At 36.6% G+C, this 19,502-nt stretch overlaps 1 protein-coding gene across 1 annotated transcript in view; it reads left to right on the top strand.

Annotated features, from left to right (window-relative positions):
• OTOGL (otogelin like) overlaps positions 1–19,502 on the top strand; it is a 93,014-nt gene that overhangs the window by 10,459 nt on the left and 63,053 nt on the right. Inside the window, exons 8-22 of the mRNA XM_063155872.1 lie at positions 530–735; positions 3,442–3,569; positions 4,199–4,305; positions 6,484–6,590; positions 7,288–7,413; positions 8,151–8,259; positions 8,493–8,539; positions 9,914–10,059; positions 11,652–11,775; positions 13,335–13,512; positions 14,258–14,382; positions 16,159–16,368; positions 17,188–17,353; positions 18,440–18,514; positions 19,043–19,095. Coding sequence (XP_063011942.1) covers positions 530–735; positions 3,442–3,569; positions 4,199–4,305; positions 6,484–6,590; positions 7,288–7,413; positions 8,151–8,259; positions 8,493–8,539; positions 9,914–10,059; positions 11,652–11,775; positions 13,335–13,512; positions 14,258–14,382; positions 16,159–16,368; positions 17,188–17,353; positions 18,440–18,514; positions 19,043–19,095 — 1,907 coding nt within the window. The remainder of the gene's footprint in view (positions 1–529; positions 736–3,441; positions 3,570–4,198; positions 4,306–6,483; positions 6,591–7,287; positions 7,414–8,150; positions 8,260–8,492; positions 8,540–9,913; positions 10,060–11,651; positions 11,776–13,334; positions 13,513–14,257; positions 14,383–16,158; positions 16,369–17,187; positions 17,354–18,439; positions 18,515–19,042; positions 19,096–19,502) is intronic.

Genomic DNA, 19,502 nt, shown 5'->3' with positions numbered 1-19,502 from the left:
GAATGGTACCTCTGGTGATACGTTCGACCCAACAGAAGCAACTTTGGAAGACTGGGATTAGATCTGTGCTTATTATTGTCCAGTGGTCTTTCCCCAAAGGAGGAAGAGGTGCAACTTTTTTGTCAGTGGTGTTTTCTGTACTGCAAGCTCCTCCTTTTGCAGATGTCTAACCCAGTGATGACCCAGCGCCCAGAAGGGCTGGTGGTGGTTTCTTGCCCAATGCAGCATGCTCATGAACTCAAGTATTCCTCAATGCGATGTGCCAGGCTTTGAAAGCAAAGATGCATTATTCTTTTAAGCCTATAATTGGTACAACTGATAGGTGCATACAGCAGAAAGCACTCATTCTTGATGTTTGACATAGAGAAGTAAATATAAGATAGTAAAAACATGATGAAGGATTGAATGGAGTGACTGTGCACACCCAGGAAGAAGTGCTTGTTGAGTTAGAGGTGATGTTTTATGTGGTATTTTTCTAGCATGAACCTCATTTCATCTGAGACCTTTGATGTACACTATATTTTTCCAGATTAATATTGCCTCAGACAGTTGGAAATGCTTTCATTGAGAGACTGGCTGACTATATTCTTGTGAAGACTACCTTTGGTTTTTCTCTTGCTTGGGATGGCAACTCTGGTATTTATATTAAGCTGACAGAAGATCATAAGGGAAAACCTTGTGGCCTTTGTGGAAATTTTAACGGCAATAAATATGACGACCTGATACTTCAAAACAGTAAGTAAATAGCTTACCCTTACTTTGTGTGAACAGTTTCCATGTTCACTTTAAATACAATGCTGTATAAATAGAATGTTTAAATAAAAAGTCAGTCCTGTTTCAGTTATTTCAGTAAAATAGTATAGCCACTCTACTTTTACTTCTCCTCATCATTAAAGATGCAAAGGGAAAAGGTCCTAGTTCAGGAAAGTACTTGTATGTGCATTTAAACCTCTTGCTCAGCTAAGCACTTTGGGTATCTTTATCCTATTGCCTTTAAACAATAAATACATAAACAAATATTTATGGTTTTCTCTGTGTTTAAAGATGGAGAGGAAGAGCACCATCTTGAGTCATTCTCTTAAAGCAACATCTTAAAAATCCTAGTTGAAATAAGTAAATTTCTAGGGTGTTTCCTGGGAGTTCTTGTATCCCCTTCTTGGTATGGTGGACTAAGGGCCTTGGACTACACTCTAGAATGAGGAGCTGCTTTGTGCTGTGTCTGAGGCAGAGATGACTTTTTAAACTTGTATTCTGTAGCCTAGATAGGGAATACTCCACAGGGACTTTTGTCTTACTTGCAACTAATGTGGAAAAAAAAACCTAACAGAACAGGCTTGAAAATATGAGGATTTTTCTCACTCTCTTATACAAACAAAATAAGATTGTCTTACTTGTTATCATTAACTGCTGAGAGAATCTAGCCCCATGACTCTGCGTGTGTTTAAGTCACAAAAGGTATCCCACAGTAACTTTTTTCCCTTTTTTAAATGGTTGATGGTGGTGCTTTAAAACTTCCTTAAGGAAGGAATGCTCACTCTACGTATCTTTGCAGATTCTTTAAAAATCTACCCGAGTATAGATTTTTCATAGCTTTTCCGCCATGGGAGCAGTAAGTTTTGTGCAGTAACTTCTGTTCACCAGAGTACAGTATGTTTAATAACCAATTTAGTCTACTGATGTGTAATAATAGAGAAAAATAATATTTGGAGGAAATAATGAATTCATGTGATCTCTAAAATTCCATAATTTCAGTATCTTTAGATGTATTATCTGTTATAAAAGATTTCCAGCTCATACTTGTCTTCATTTTTGGAACTGAATTTTTTCACCATGATCATTTCATCTAGCATTTTTCTTTATCACACATGGTAGCATTATTGCAGTGAACAACTGAGAACCAAATGAATTTAATCTTGAATGAGTTGTATAACATGGTGCCTTGACTCTGCAAATACAAAGCATGGAATTCTGAGATCTTCAAAAGAATAGACTGCTAATTCAGATCCCTTCCAAGCTGCAACATTTTTCTAAGAATTTCTAAATCTTATCAATCATTTGATATAACGATTTCTCTCTCCCAGCTAAACTACTTCCCTGGGTAGTGTAAAGGTAACTCTTACATCTATCCTGAATCTTCCAGAGTCCAAATGCTCATTATTTGTTATGCTTAAATAAATAAACTGCTGAGAGGCATTTAATACTCCATTTCTAAATACAGTTTAAAAACAAACTCATTTTTTGTTTCCTTATCTTCACCTTTAATAGCATCTTTGTGTTGCTTTAATATGAAGGACTGTCTCTGTGTATAGAACTGTTTCAAGGACACTGATTTTATTATGTGGTATTTTTTAAGACTTAAAAGTTTTTTTCAAGCCGTGTCAAAATGTACATAAAGTATTTTTAATGTTCTTGTAGAATCAGAGTTATAACAACAGGTTCATCTCTAGATTAAACCCCAGCCTTTTGTGTTTGGGAAAGGTTTTCTGCATAAAGAACTACTCTGTCAGAGAGGAAGAAATATTTTAAGTCTCTCTCTCACTCATAAGCAAAACAGACTGATGGTTAGGATATTATAATCATTTATTTGTGGAGATCCAAGTATATGTATCTCATTAGTGTGCTTTATGGCTTTCCACATTTCAGTATCCAACTTTGTACTTCTTGTGCTAGAAGTTAGATTCAGTTTTCTATAGTACAGCTCTGTGGAAAAAAACCCTCTATCTGATTTCATTTCAATATCTTGTCTCCTAGCCATGCACGGATATAGATAACCATAGCATAGACAATTACTGTCAGGTTCTTCATAGTGGAGGCAATATACTGTTTTTAACCTAATAAAGAATGTAGAGAAAATACAATATTTAGTTCTTGCTGCAAGTATATGGGAATTTTGTGTCTGTTTTTTTACTGCCAACCTTCTAGTATGTTCCTGTATTTAAGCCTGTTGCCATGACTTCCAGTCATGCATCTTGTTCATTAATTCTCCTGTACTCGTGCTGTGAGGAGAGCTGGGCATCTTGTGCCTGTGTGTTGTAGTGCTTTTCTGCAATAAGGGAAAAGGAGGGACATAATAGCGCTAACTGACCTTTGTGAAACATGATGAAAGTCTTAAATTGCTTCAAAGAAATGTATTTTTCTTAAGTATTCAATGCCTTCCACTTGTCATTATTTGTATATTTGCTATGAAATTATCAGTGATTATGCTTAAAATAACCCAAGCCAACACCTTGTCATGTATTTTTTCAGTATTTTTATTTAAATGTAGTATAAAATGCAACCTGAAATAAAAAAGATACTACTTTTCTTTATGACTTGTACTCAGAAATCATCTGTAATTGAGATAATGAACACATTGAAATATTACTAAAATTTTCAAAGCTGTCCTATGTGTTTGTGTTGACAATTTTTTATTGTTGTTCTCCCAATGTTTTTATGCAGTAGGTGAATATACAGAAGACATTGCTGAATTTGCAAATAGCTGGGCTGTGCAAGCCTCAGACGATATAGCTTGTGTCCCTACTGCCTCAGATTTTTCCAGTCCTTGCTCAGCCAATGCAGAATCCACTGAGGTAAAGGAATTATATTTTATGTATATACATCGATACATGCATATGTATACATGTATTTTCTTAATCTTCACTGCCTACTGATGGTACAAGAATCTAACAATATACACAATGTTGAAAAGGCCTTAAATGCATTGAGGCTTTGGGAAAGATTCAGATCAGGGCTGTTGCTAGGGAGTGCCTGAAATTCTTCATGCGTTTAGCTTAAAAGTACAAAGGCTCAGATTGGATGTGCCAAGTGGCACCAGTCTGCTGGCAGAGCTCTTCATTACTGCATCAAACTTGGGTTCAGTTTCTGGCATCTTGCAACTCATTATTTTAGAGATTGTGAAATACTGCAGAAATAGTTGCAGGTCAGCTACTGCATTGACACAAAATATTTTTCTTTGTCATTTCACACTTTTTCATCCCAGGTGGTTTAGTACCAGCATGCACTCAAGAAGGCTTAGGCACAGAGGAAAAATTTTAGGAAGAATAATGAAAGAGATATAATAGTAAATTGAGACAGTACCATGCTCAAATTTTAACGGGGACATAAAGGACCTTAGACTAGGGAAACAAAGCTAAAGAGAATGATGCTTGTTCAGAAAGTATTGGCTAACTTCCATTTACTGATTCTCCTTAATGCACAGGACATATTCTTCAAGTGCCAAATATTCCTACAGTTTCCTTTTCTCAGCTGTCATGAAAGTATAGATCCGTATTCTTACATTTCAAGTTGCATGAATGATCTTTGCAGGTAAGTACTTGAATTCTTGTGTATTTAATCTTGACACATGAAATGAATGCTCAGTCTTTTGTGTGGGACCAGAATGAAAGAACATTGTGGGAAGTTGAGAAGAACCAAGTTCAAAATGAGAGACAGGGTTTCTCAGGGGGTGATTTGTGTGGGGACAAAGGGCACAAAACCAGCCTGACAAGGGATATTTTGATTGTTAAGGGCTTACATAGATTCAAGGAAACACTAGACAAGTAAGTGCAAGGTAAATTCATGGAGAATCACTCATGACAAAAATGAGTTGCTAATCACAAAAAACCCAAGAAACTTTTATCTGGAGGCCCAGAAACAGAACTATGTGGAGATGATGCTAGGAAGAAATATCAACAATACTGGAGGAGTTGGGCCATTTGTCAGACAGAGCTGGACTGGTTTTTATGACTAACCACTATCATTCAAATCAGTAGAATTTTTACAAAATGGTGCCATTTACTTAAATTCAGAGCTGCCAAAAGAAATTGAACTCGGTTGCTTTGATGGGAGTCACACCCCCTCAGCTGCTGGCATGGTAGGCAACTTGGTATCCTAATTAATTCTAGTCATTCAAGTTAAAATTGTACTCTGGTAATTGAAGGGATAATTGGGCAATGTACCACTTTCTTTTTGGTAAGGTTTTCAAATGAAGAAGTAACTGTCAGAAATAGGAGGATTTTTTTCAGTGTATTTAATTCTCAGAGCTTCACCAGTTTAATCAAAAGCACACAGAAAGGATCACAAGACTAAACATAAGGATCCCCAGTATAATCCATTACAACTTATTAGTTCAATTTTTGATGAATGTTTGGTTTTCTGATTTACCATAGAGTCAAGATAGAAGAATTTGTGTTTGTAGGAAAACACTGGTGTTGCTCAGAAAAGAGATGAGTTGCCTCTGTATGGTCTCTGTCTAACTCAGGAATTTACTGTGACTTTTGAAGAATAATGAAAGCCATTTTTTTTCAAGTAGGATATTGAATCACTGCTGTGGTGTTAAGAAGGGTTGGATTTTTTGTGAACAATCTGATGCATGTTGCTGTGAATTTTGTGAATGTTAAAAACCTTGAAGTTTCTATGTCTCAGAAATTCATTAATTTAGGCTTATTTTGTTTATAAAGAAACCTCTCTTCTTGTGGCTTAGTGTCAGTTTATGAAGGTTTTTTGTTTGGCCATAGTATAGTCCAAGTATTCTTTCTATTAAGACCCATTTAATTGGATTAGACGAGGAGAGTTGGAGAGACTCTGATCACTGCAACAAAGAGTGTAGTGGTGTTTGATTTGATAATAGATGTGTTGAAAGCAGAATACAAACACAATACAACATATTCTTAAGACGATTAATTTTGGAAGCATGATCTGGTGTGCTAAGGGACAAACTCAGCTGATCTGTCATAAACATGCTTATAATAGAAATGTCATGCTATGACTAGTTGATTTTGGCACCAGATCTTCCACAGCGAATGTTGTGAGTTGTTTGACTTTCACAGTAACAAAAGTTTGGTGGTATTTCACCGTATGTGACTTACATCTGAATAAAATTTGAACTTGCCTACATATTAATGAATGTCCTTTTATTTGATTCTGGTAAAAATGCACTGTACAGCTTCTTCTGTATAGACTAAGGCAGAAATCTTGTCTTTGCCCAAGGCTGTGCTGCCCTGAGCCTGTCCACAGTATTTAGCGGATAGTAATTCTGCCTCTGAGAACTTCAGCACAAGGTCAGGAGTCCATAATAGGTTCTTCTCATCTAAGTTCAAGGCAATTGGAGACTTGAAGTTCTCACTTGAACCAGAATGCCCTTTTTAAGTGTAAGTCAGAGTTTCTATGCCATGCAGGATGGAGAAGCCTGAGATGGGGATCTTGAGACTGTTGAGTTGTCCATTGTCTTCAAAGGTCCTGCTTCTCTTTCACTTCAAGTAGCTCTTTTTAAAAATAATAGATTAGTGGTTTCATTCATTGTGGTGATATTAAAATGAAATAACATTTATTAAGATCAAATGATAAAACCACAATGTTAGTTCATTCCTTTTTCATGTTTTCCCTGTGTGCCTTTATGACTGAGTGGTGTCAGCTATGCATGAAATATCCTGTACCATGTCACATGGCAGAAATTTTTAGATGGGATTTGTTTTCCTTGATTATTCTCTTATTTTATCATTTCAGAGTGGATGATGATGAAACATACTGCAGGGCAGTGACAGAGTACGCTAGAGCATGTTCTCACGCTGGGTCCCCGGTGCGGGACTGGAGGGATGACTTTCCTGCCTGTAGTAAGACTCTTCAAAAAAGCATGAACCTTTGAGATATCCCATGTATTCAGTTCAAATATTCCGTCTTGACAACATTTTTCCTTGTAGAACTCAAACCTGATACTCAAGCTGATCAGCCAGTTTTGCTCTTGCTGGCAAACAATGAAGTCAATGACTTGCTCGAGGGATATTTTAATTCCATTGTGCTATGATTTAGATCCATACAAAATTCATGTTTCTGTGGATTTCTTGAAAAATCATGTGTGCTGATCATATTCTAGGACAAAGAGCAAACATCTGTGGAGATTTGCTGTTGCTCTTTGTCCCAGAAGACCTCTCAGCCTCTCTTGGCCCTATAACAGAATTAACATAGTTAATCCAGCTCCTTCTTGTTATCACTACCAACCATCAATTGCAGCTCATCCTCATGCACAAGGCTTAGAACTAGCTGAGATATGAAAATATTCACAGAATGTCACAGAAGCTATAACTTATTTTAGAGAGATGATATAAGGATTTGCTAAAGAGAGACTTAAATATTGACAAGAACTTCCCCATAGTTCATCAGTTAAAACTCCTCCAAAACACCCATTTTACTTGATCTGATTACCTATCTATACCAGAAGAGCTGCACAATGTTTATTTGACAGAAATGGAGTTTCTAGCATGGAAAGAGAAATTGCACTAATGTTCAGTATACCATGGGTTTTTTTTGTAGCTGAGAAGTGTGAAGACACCTTTGTTCACCGTGACTGTATCAGTTGTTGTCCACCAACTTGCACCTTTGAAAAGGATTGTCTTGGCAGCAATCTGCACTGTTTAGATGGCTGTTACTGTCCAGATGGTAAATATTGTCAATGCTATTTCAAAAAATATGTGTAAAGCTACTATACAACACCATAATGATGTCTAAATAGACATCATTATGGTGTTGTATAGTAGCTTTACACATGTGGTTAAAGTTAATGCCTGGAAATTATGAATATTGTAAATTCTGCCCTAGATGTTGTTACTGTCACTCTGATTCTTCCCTTTGTTGTGTGATAAACATTTATTTAGATTACAAAGGTGTCTCAGCATGCAATATCAGTTAAAATCTGGAGATGTTACTAGTGCTTCCTACACTAGGATATTGCACAGATTTAGTCCACTTTATTTGAATTATTCAAAAATGTATAGAAATTTTCCTTAAACAGAATGTGTCATGCTCTGTACAAGAAACCAAAGTTTCTGAGACCTCTATGAGACAAAAATTATTGACTGGACTATGAACCATCCTAGTTCTAGACAGACTAAAGATAGTGAGATTTCAGAATCTTTTCATTTTTGAGTCTGTACAGTTTTACATGCTTAAGGCAGACATTTTTCCTAAAGCAACAATACAGAGTGGCAACTTCTTATTAGGGAGCTGTGCTCTGAGCTCTCTGCACTCACTTGGCAGATGTTTTTGCTGGTCCTTGTTTAAGACTGATAACATCACCTCCTGGGAGATTGGAAAGTTTGAGTCAGATGGGGGAAGAGCAGTGATCTGGGGTTGGCTAATTTTTTTTATATCTCATTAATTAACTTCTTTTCCAACAGGTCTCATTATGGAAAATGGAACTTGTATCTCTTTGTCAAATTGTCCTTGTATTTATCATGGAACTGCTTTCCCTGTAGGCTCAAAAATTGAACAAGAATGTAGCAACTGGTATGTGAAAGCCTGTGTGTTTCATCTCCCAAGGACTACTGTCCATAGTTAGTTTAACACAGTCACACAAATTTTAAACAATAGTTACTGTTTATGTTTTACAGTCTGAGGCCTGTGTGTCACTAAAATATACAGGCTATTCTGTGTGAATTCAAGGCATATTAATTAACTCAAAACTACTTATTTTGCTAAAAATCTGAACATTATTACTGTTGTGTGATTTTCCTTTTTAGTATTTGTGTTGGTGGCATTTGGAACTGCACTGATCATGATTGTCCAGGTATTTGTATTTCATTACTCTTTTCTCATTTCATGACAAAAATGATAAACTTGATAAACTTTTCTGAAGACACCAGAACCATATATGATCCAAGGCCGCCAGTTTAGGAAGAAAGATTAAGCAGGTGGATATTGACAGTAGCTGTGGGCCAGCTGGAATGAAGCTGTTATTTGCCTGATCATACTCATTCTGCCTTTTCCCACGTGCTTCCCCTACCTCTGCACTATCCACCTCTTGTTTTCTATCTCTTGTTTATGCTCAGTGTTATTTGCCACAGATGGTGTATTTTTATTGCCTGTGCAGTACCTAGGCCAGGTATAAGGATCTCTTCACTTTCAGGTGCAACTTTATTGTAAGTAATAGGAAAAACATCATTCTGATGCTGTAGACTGCATTTTGTCTCTTGTAATAGCAGTTCATGTTTGAATAATCATCCTTATCTTTAAAGATATCATGTCTCTGTAATGAGTTACACAGAGGAGCATGCAGCAGGCAGGTGGTGAAACTCCCTTGATAGTTCTGTACCTCAGAAAAGGTTATATTATGAAGTTTGTGAAAGTTTTTTTTTTTTACAAATTAGGGAGCCCTCTTTGAATGAGGTAATAAGGCTTAAGAGTTGCTAAGCAAGACTTGACAGTGTGAATCTGTAACGTGAAACAATTGCCACTGAGAAGCACTCCCTATGTCTTGTGTGTGTTGTGTATACTCATGAGGGGTTTATTACAATTACTTTGGCCTGGTCCTAGGGACAGAGCTGCTGTAAGTAATGGGAGCAGGTTAGCTGTGCTCCAACAGAGCACCTCCTGCAGCCAAAGTGGATCTAGTTTGTGTGCTCTGATGTTATCCCATGGTGTGAATGGAAGTGTGGTAAGTGCGGATGAACTGGAGATTTGCTTCAGCAGTGCATTCCTGATTTGAACTGGAAAAAAACCCCAAAATATGTGCCCTGATGACACCTGCATCCCCTTCATACCAGTGGTAGCGAGCGGTTCCATAATACCTAGAAGAATGGAGAAGAGGTCCTCTTTCATACTGAGTCATTGGAAAAAAAAAAAAGACAAAGGATTCTAGGATACTTCTGAATTGTAGTAAAGAGAAAAGTCTTTTGTATTTTAGTCACAGGCATCTCATCTAGTTAGAACCAAAAGGTGCTGCCCATGGGATGTGCCCTTTATGAGATGATATCTGTTGGAAATAGATGTCTCTAGCGTAATTTGTTTCTAAATGTCGTTATTATTGGATAGATTAAAGTCAGCCTGGGTTTTATATTTAGAAATCGTGAGAAAGTTTCTTATTTTCTCCTCTCTTACGTGATGTGCAGAATAATGATACATTCTTATGTAAGAGAACATTCTTTATACTTTTTCTCTCAAGCTGAGTGCTCCATCACGGGCAGCTCTCATTTCACAACATTTGATGGACGCCATTTTACCTTTCTTGGGATTTGCCAGTACATTTTGGTAAAAGGCACTGGAAAAAACAAATTCACAATCACTTTACAAAAAGCACCTTGTGGAGAGGTAAGATACATTTTTTTTGAAATGTTGAAACAATCAGGTCCGTCCATATTTCAGGCAATCTTCTATAAATTCTACTGTAAACTACTTAGTAATGTTACATAGAAAATATAAACTGAAATCATCTTACAGCTTTTTTGTTTTTGTTATTGTTTGTGTTGCTACATGTTATACTGCCCTTTGTAAAAGCTATAGCAACTTTAGAGGGATCAAGTCTAAAGAGTTACTCATTTATGCGTATCAAAGTTGTATAAACACCTTTAGTTATGGCGCCAACAGATGTCAGGCTTTGGAAAAGCTGCTGTTGGCAGAACTGTAGGCTTAATACATCACTGTTTAGGCAAGAAATTTTTTTTTTTTTTTTGCTAGCTTTAGATTTTATTTGATATGTTATAACATATTTTATTCATTGGAACAATGTCTTTTAGAAAACCATCCATGAGACTAGGCACCACACATACTTGTTTGAAAATATTTTGGCAGATATTCAACAACAGACTTTAGGAATAAAGGTGCTTATAAAGAGTACTTACCTTTGAGAGTGGATTTAATGGTGCTGTTAGACTCTCAGGAGAAGGGGCCTTGAGACTGTGACTCACTGACCATATGCTGAGGATGGGGATGTCTGAACACCTCAGCAGGGGGCAATGCCCTATTTGGGACTGTCTCTCATATCCTCCTTTCAAAAGCTTGATCATGATCTGGTGCCTCTCTACCTTTCTTGTAAGCACCTGCTTCTCCTGCATAGGTGTTATTTTTATTATGTTTCAGTGGCTACCTAACCAACCATTTCATGCTTGAGGCATTTCAGGTGGCCTCAAGCATGAAAGGGTTGGTTAGGTATCCACTGAAAAATAAGGTTGCCACTGGTAATAACCTTTTGTAGAGCTCTAGGCACCTTGAAAAGTTTCTGGATGAAAACAGAGGGACCCTGGGGAGCATGAGATGCTTGGTTTTGGCTAATTCGGTGTTGGCTTTTGTCCTGTATTTAGGTTCATAAATTCTGCCTGGATTGCACACTAAAATGATGCATGTGACATGGTTTATAGGTCACAATTTTTCAATTGTCAGATATTTATAAATTATTGTAATATAATACTGGAGAATTTATGTCCTTTTTATCTGTAATCAGAGATCATCACTACATTTTATGTGTGCCAAAGTTTCTTTCTCCTGTGTTGCTGCATTTGTGCTCTGGTTGCAGCAGCTTGATTTAGATTGGGTCAGACCCTTGCTCTACCAGGGATTAACCCGTCAATGACCAGTACCCAAAGTGGCCGTGCAAGTATGGAATTTTCAACCCAGTATCAGTACCTGGGGACCTCTGTCCACTTTCTATAATACTGCCATAATACCTAAAATGCATTTTCCTAGCATATGAAGATTATGCATAAGCAATGTTATATGATGTTGTACATACAATTTTGAGTGCCTTGTTTAATGCTTTGAGTGATAGTTTACAAGTGATTTACCTGATGACAGTTCTGATATTTCCTTTCTATATGCTTTTCCCCCCCTTGTTTATTTGCTTCTGTTTTCCATGGTAATATTAATGTCATTGTCTGTTTCTGATGGTGAAACTTGTTTCTCCTTAGAACTTTGACCATGCCTGCATTGAGTCTATAACACTGGTTCTTGAAGATGACGTGAGGAAACAAGTAACTCTCACAAGATATGGTCAAATCCAAGCTGTCCCTAACCAAGTTTTTAACCTCAATGGTAAGAAGTGCATGAAGAAGAATATTACCAGAGTTCACATTCTGTCTCTTAAATGCTCCAGAACATTTTAATAATATCAGTCTTTGAAAAAGGAATTTCTTTAAACATAACTTATAAAAGCATACAATCATGTCTTAGAGCATTAGTAATAATTATAGAAATTTACTTTTATCATCTGTAAAACAATTCTTCATTATGCCCTCATTTCTTTGCATTTCTTATCTTATAGAGTAGAAATCCCACTCATTTTGTTTGTGTTTAGGGGGAGAGAGGTAAGAAAAAGAAAGGAAGTGAAGAGATCTTGGTGCTAAGGTCTAGCTTGTTTAAAGCTTTTTAGACTAAATAGAATGGAAAAGAATCCATGTGCTCCATGGGATTTATGTTGATTTCACTGCTGACTTATGTTGTGATTTCAGACAGGTTACTTCATCATTTTGGAAAGGATAGTAAAATAAACCAGCCTTAAAATCATGTTATAAAATTAAGCACTGAAGGTAGAAATGATACTGCTAAATTTTGAAATTTACAGTGACCAGTTAGTGGAATTTTAGTCTCTTTCTAAAAGAGTTAAGTGAGAGTAAAGTTCTTACCCAGACTTCTGCAAAACAGATTTTAGGGAATCCTGTGGTGGTGATTGCAGTTAGGTCTTTTCTTCATTGAATTTGTCCAGTCACAGTACTGTTTCCTACGGCAATGAGCTTCATAGCTCAGTTATGCTCTATGTTGGCACTTCTGCTTCATAATTTGATTGGTAACTTCATTTTATTCCTTTTGAATTAGTCCCTAATCATTTTCTTGTCTCTTTCCACAGTCTGCAACAGATATAATTTATGAAAAGTATTTTAGTGTCACATTCTTGATAATTGTGTGTATCTAATAAGTTTGATTCCCTAAGGACATCCTTAAGGATTTTGTTTTCCTCTCTTCAATCTGTGTGTGTGTGCATGTGTAGAGGCTGCTTATGAAGGTAGATCTACTTTAGACCTTCAGCTGCAAGTAGCCCAACAATGTGTAGCAAATGAATGCTGTGACTGTGAAATTTCCATTTCCTCACATAACGGATTTGCTGGGAAGGAAAGCTGGGAATTTGATAGGGGCTCAGTTCACATACAGTCCAAGGAAGGAGCTATACTGATGTCATGTCAATAGTGGTAAGAGAGAACCTGCTATCTAAAGATTCAATATACTTTACAGAAATCTGTTACTCACTCTTGTAATATCACTGGATACTAAGAAAAAAGGAGTTTCTTGTCTTGCCTTCTCATTGCCAAAAAAACCAAACAGAGAGGTGCAAGCATGGTTTCTAGATAACTCACAGGTGCAGAAAGCTGTGACATTTTTAAAATGTCAACAGTAGGTGGAATTCCTGATTTGTGTTGTTACTGGAAATAAGCTCAGATAGAGAATGGGAGAGGATATTTGGCCGATGGTGAGGTTGTGCATAGTTTTTCATTTTATGTCTGAATTTTCAAATTTTTTTTTGCTTAATGGGTAAACCAGTACAACCTGGAAGCTGGGTTTCAGTGACTTTCTTTTTCTTCTTCTTTTGCTATGTTCAGGGGCTATTGAAATTCAGAATATATCTTCTTTCTTTGTTCAACTGAAAACTAGTTTTGGTTTGAAGATACTGTTTGCTAAAGATGGAGAGAGGATCTATGTTCAAGTTGATGTCAGATGGAAGAGAAGAACATTAGGACTGTGTGGAACTTACAATGGAAATTTAAGAGATGATTTTCTGTAAGTTTCATGTTGTGCATTTATATTGTATTTAATAAAAAGTGAAAAGTTTTGTTGAACATAATCATCTGATAATTTAATTTCATTAACATGCTCAAACGTTAATAAACTAACCAATATAAAATGTCCTAATTAAAATGGTAGTCACTTTTATAAATATGAAAATCAAAAACTTATGCATTTTAAGGTGTTTTTTTAAGTAATTATAGAAAGGTACCATATTATTTGTAGAAGTTTCTGGATGATGATATTATTTGAATGCACTTTTCCCTTTCTTGTTGCTCCCTTTTCTTCAGAGCAAATATATGAGCACTGAGAAAAAGATTGGGTCATAATACTTGTATCATCCTCACATGGCTGACACTTACTACTGTTTGATTTTCCTCCCCACATCAAGTTTTAATGTAAAAAAATGTAATTCTGCACCATAGGAATATTTTAATTAGAAGGGCATAATTTCCTTACTTTTAAACCTTATTTCCTCCAAATTTCCTCAAGTTATAATGTCACAAAACTTGTCTGCACAGCAGACTTAGAATGTAGGAGCATTTTCACAGGAATAAAATATTGAGGAAAAAGTTTCACATGCCCTCTCTTCTTTTATACCTCAAAGATGGAAATTCTTTTGGCACATTGACTATTCAATGTGACTATAAACCTAAGCCTCTTTATTGAACTTGCATCCCCACCCATGTACACCCTAAGGTCAACAGGATGCTTGCAGTGTTGATGTTTTCCTTTTCAGATCTCCAGCAGGGATGATAGAAGGGACCCCACAACTTCATGCCAATGCATGGAAGGTTTCCTCAGCTTGCTCCATGCCTATCAATATTCCTGTGGTTGATCCCTGCAATGTGAATCAGCAAAATGGTACATTTTCACAGGGGAGTCTGGACTTAGCTGTATCTTATTATTATGGGACAGTTTTTCTTTTCTCCGTGAAAAAAATTGCACATACATGTATTTCAGCTTCAGGTTTAGATGTGCACTTTTTTTTTTTTTTTTGGCATCAGCAAAGATCATTTCCCCATACATTTTGTATGTAAAATGAAGTTAGTACTTGATAAATAAAAGCTAGTTGGTAATTTAGTGCTGGGTGTACTGACTATGAGCACTAAATTCTGCTGATTACTATACATGCAGCTTTTTAGCTATTTATGATCCTGTAAATTATGCCAGTTGACAGGAAAGATTGATGCATGATTGTTAAAGAAAGTACAGGAGACAATGTTGAGACCAAAAGTCCTGTCTCTGGCTTCCACATGATTATTGCACTAAAAATTTCTTAATCCTCCATCTCTGACAAAAACTGTTGCAGAGAATCTGAGAGCCTTGAATTTGTTCAAATTCCTGGGCAAGGATTTAGTTTTGGCTGGTTGGCATGCCTATGGTTTGTGTTGAACTTTCACTGTCTCCTTTTTGCATTGCTGCTCTTTTCAATTAATGAAGACAATGGGTAGACTGTAGTTGCCAATTCTGACAGAATGTAGTCTAATATTTTTAACATTTCAGACATCAGATCTCACTAGGGATGTGGGATTTATCCATATTTAAAGCCTGTTGAAGCAAGGCTAGAATAACAGTAAATCTCTAACAATGTGGGGAATCCTAGGAGTTTTTATACACTCCTTGCTGTCTGTCTTCTCAAGACAGCCAGACCTCTCAGCCAGATCAGCTCAGAGCCTTCATGCCTCACCCTCAGTTCTGTGCTAGCTCAGTGAAGGTGGAGTTTGACATAAATGTGTGCCGCTTAGAGCAGGAGGGTGGACTGCATGACTTTCTGAGGGTCCTTTCCAGCCTGAATTTCACCATGATCCTCTAAGAATCACTGTGAAAAAGCAGCAGAGAGTGAAGTGATCCACACCATGCTACAAGCACAGGCATCTTTTTCAGGTCTAAGATGATAGTGACCTGATCAACAAAGGAAAAAAAAAAAAAGATTGTTTGGTTACTTTGTCAGGTTAATTTTCAACTGAGTTAAGTTGTTAAGTTCAGTCCTTGAATCTAGTTTACTGAGAGAGTCCAAAAAATGTGAAATTCTTCTGTCAATGTGTGTCTGTGGAAATGAACATGGAGTTTGAAGGAGAGGTGCATTCTTTTAGCAGCAAAAGCGGCTTAAATATAATCCACATCACAGAGTTTCTTAGCTATTCCACCACTTGTGGTGGCAGTCTGCTTCAGTGGCTGGAGGGCAGGAGGAGGGTTTGTTGCTGCTAGAAGGTGTATGGCTAGTTTGGGATTTGCATGCCCTCAAGCTCTGCTTTGTAATGCTTCCTGAGACCACATGCCAGGAAGTACATGGCCATTGTTGACGTTAAAGCTAAATGAATGTCAAGTAGGAAAACCATACTTCAGGCTTTGGGGGACTCTAACTATTCTTTTGAAGTATATTATTTTGCCATTTAAATTTCCTGTGTTATAAGAGGAAGGCATAACTTAGTATTGAGTTTTAGTACAGTTATTTTTATCTTAAGTAGAGTTCTCTATTGAGGGAGTTGTTCGTAATATCAATTTTAAACTATAGAATTGTATGCAAGTGTTTATATTGCACACCTGGCTATGTTTGATTTTAATATTCCGTGCTATTGATATGACTAACTGTTATATTAAAATGGACCTGGCTAAAACAATGTCACCTTCTCTTAGCTGGGTATGCATCTCACTGTGATATCATCAACCAAGAGGTGTTTGCTCCCTGCCATGCCTACATCAGTCCAGGGCTGTACTACCAGCTCTGCCGCTTTGACGCATGCAAATGTGGAAGCAGCTGCCTGTGCAACGCTTTGGCACACTATGCTTATGTCTGTGGCAAGCACGGCGTCGCCATTGACTTCAGATCTCATGTTTCTTACTGTGGTGAGTAACATTTCCATAATGGACTGTCTTTCAGAAATGTGTAAAACTCTACAAATTTCAATCACTCCACAAAATATAAGGATTGACTTCTTTTTCCTGGAAGCTAGAGTTGTGCCATGGTGTAATGATGTACGAGGGGAGAATGGTAACAGCCTTTACATTAGGTATAAGAATCGGTGCTCCTGAGCTGCCTCATAGGAATGTCTGTCCTTTCTATTGCTCACAGAGAGAAATGGAATTCTTTCTTTGAAGCCCTAAGTCAGATGGAAGTCCCTATTAGGATAAAGGAGCCAGGGAGTGGCAGGAGTGGAGCCATTCCCTGAGGGGGGTTGACAGGGTCTCCCTAGACAGGGCAGGACGGGGTGTGTGATACAGTAATGATTTAAAACAAAGCATTTCACAGAATCTTAGAGTATCGTGAATTGGAAGGGACCCACAAGGGTAATTGAAGTCCAACGGCTGTATTTCTGTTTCTAAGCAATATAGCAATGCCTCAGCCTTAGCTAGACCTCTTGGAAGCCTGAATTACTAGATAGATGCTCAATTTGACATATGGAAAGGACAGAAAGCTACTGTTTACAAAATTGATGATTCCAGTTAAAAATTATTTTAACAAAAACCCACCTTAATCTTAACATATCTAACTTCAGAAATTGGTAACATGGCATATTTTTCTCATGCTTTTCAACTAAACCCAGTGCCACAAGAGACCACTTTGCTTTGATTTTCTTGAACTTCCATGATACAATACTTTGTTTTCCATTTTTCACATTTTAACAGAATGCTGTTCTCCCTTCTTTCTCCCTCTCTTTCCTCCAGCTGTGATGTGTCACAGTGGTATGCTTTATCATCAGTGCTCTTCTTTTTGTAAACATTCCTGTGCTTCACTTTCCATGGCAAATATCTGTGCTGATGACTGTGCAGAAGGATGTAATTGTCCTGATGGGAAGTATTTTGAAGAGTCAGTCAACTTTTGTGTATCAATGTAAGTAATAAAGAGTAGAATATATGTATGGACACAATTTCCTCTTTCCAGCAAGATTTAAAGTAGCTTTTCTGCTGTGTCCCTCAAGATGCAGACTGCCTAGAGAAGATAACAAAAAATATTGACAATTGTGTAACAAACAATATGTAAAGATTTAATATTCTGTTTTACCAGTCAATACTCCTCTGTTACTGTGTGTATATGTATCTGCTTCACTTTAGAGCAGTTTTGTCAAACTGCTTTAGAGAAGGGTAGTGAAACTTTTTAATTCATGGGATAGCATTTTCATATGAAAACCTTGTTTTTAGCACTTGAAAAAAAGTGAGAAGGAATCTATAAAGCAACAATCCACAAAGAAAGGGATGGTATGGGAAGAGTGGCTAGAAGTGTCTTTTTTCTGTGTCACAATGCAAAGCTCTTCAGTTAAATGGGAGGAAATAGTCACTGAGAGGAAAAAGTTTTTGTATATTGCAAACCCAAAATTTTAAAGCCTACCACTATGGGTAGTTACAGAATTATTTCCGTTCATAGCAACATATGTTTTGGGATGATCAGTGAAGTTCATAATGTAGGGATAAAAACTATTTTAAGCTATTAAAGAGTGTGAAGTGTGAATTGTCTTTTTATTCACATATTTTTTCATTGTTTCTAGATTATTTTATTGCTACTTCTAACCTGTCTGGCTCTTATCACACAGTTAATGGATTTTGCTATGATAATTGCTCTACCTCATGATATTAAGAATACTTTGAATGGGAAATGCATGTTTTCATTCTGCTCCCATGACTGAAAAGTAAAAGTCCTTTCTATTAGAATATTGCACAGAAACAGCAAAAAAAATGTCCAGAGATAGAGGAAAATCCTGGCTTTGCTGAAGATGATATGAGTTTTGCCACTGACTTCAATACAGTCTGAGTATCATTAAATTTTTGTCTTTCAAAGAATATTGTACATATAAGGATTGAGCTAATGAATTAAGTTAATGTTATGGTGAGACCTGCATATCATAACAGCTTGATAGAGGGCCCTTAAATCCCATTGCTATTCTTGATTTTCTACCTAAATGCATGAATATTCTTTTAACAGATCTGGCTGTCATTGTCATTACAAAGGCAAAGCACTGCAGCCTGGAGAAATCCTTCCTACGCCAACAGGCTCCTGGTAGGTTTGACTGCAAGAGTTTTATCTTTCTTGTATCACAGTTTGGACGCACCTTAGAATGGTTTGAGAATTTTTCTCATTGATTGAAAGTTTATTGTATCATGATTTTTTTTTGCATACTTAGTAATAAGAGAGCCTAGTATAAATTGGATTATGTACCTGATTATTTAAACAAAATATCTTTATTCTTTAAGCTGTGGTGGATAAGGTTTTGTGTTATACTGCCTGCATCCTAAATCACTTGGCCCTCCATTCTCACAGGGTTTGACATACTCAGCTTTTTTTTTTCTTTCAGTGGAAGTTAGGAAATTGCATAGTACATTAACTATGAATTTAGGCCCTCTTTACAGATCAGGAATTAGAAACTACCAGGACGATATTGGGCAGAACTCAAGCTTTTGGATTTTAATCCTCTTTCTCCTCCTAATTTCTGTTGTTTAAATAAGGTTGAATTGTATAATATTTTTTAACATGGTGACTACAAAGCATTTTTTCTTGAAGAAACATGAGTTTCCTTTTTTTTTCTAGTCAATGTTTGAATGGAACAGTGACATGTATTGAAGCCACTACAGAAAACATAGGTAACTTTCAGTCTTATTCCATATAAAAGTTGTACAAATAGAGAATTTGATATTGAATATTGATTTGGTTTTCTCCTCATATGTGTTTAAATGATGAGATGCTTTATATCACAAAATATTTAAAATAGGAGGTTAGGAGCACAAATAGTCTTGGGCGGCTTGTCCTCTTTTTCTATAGCAAATTCTGCTACTCAGTCACTTGGAAAATTAAAAGAAATAAATAATTGCATGTGCCATCCAGGTCCATGTATTCTCATGGGAATACATATAATTAGGCTCACTGTCCATGTTTAGGAAGCTTTAAGACCTTGATGTCTAACAAGAAAATTTTTAATGCTTTTCTAATGTATTTAGAAGTACTTTGAAAATTGTTGCACTTCTAAGGGTTTTTTCTGCCTAAGGTGTAA

This window comes from Melospiza melodia, chromosome 4, assembly GCF_035770615.1.
Source record: "Melospiza melodia melodia isolate bMelMel2 chromosome 4, bMelMel2.pri, whole genome shotgun sequence".
NCBI lineage: Eukaryota > Metazoa > Chordata > Aves > Passeriformes > Passerellidae > Melospiza > Melospiza melodia.
This window is presented reverse-complemented; position numbering and strand designations above follow the sequence as displayed.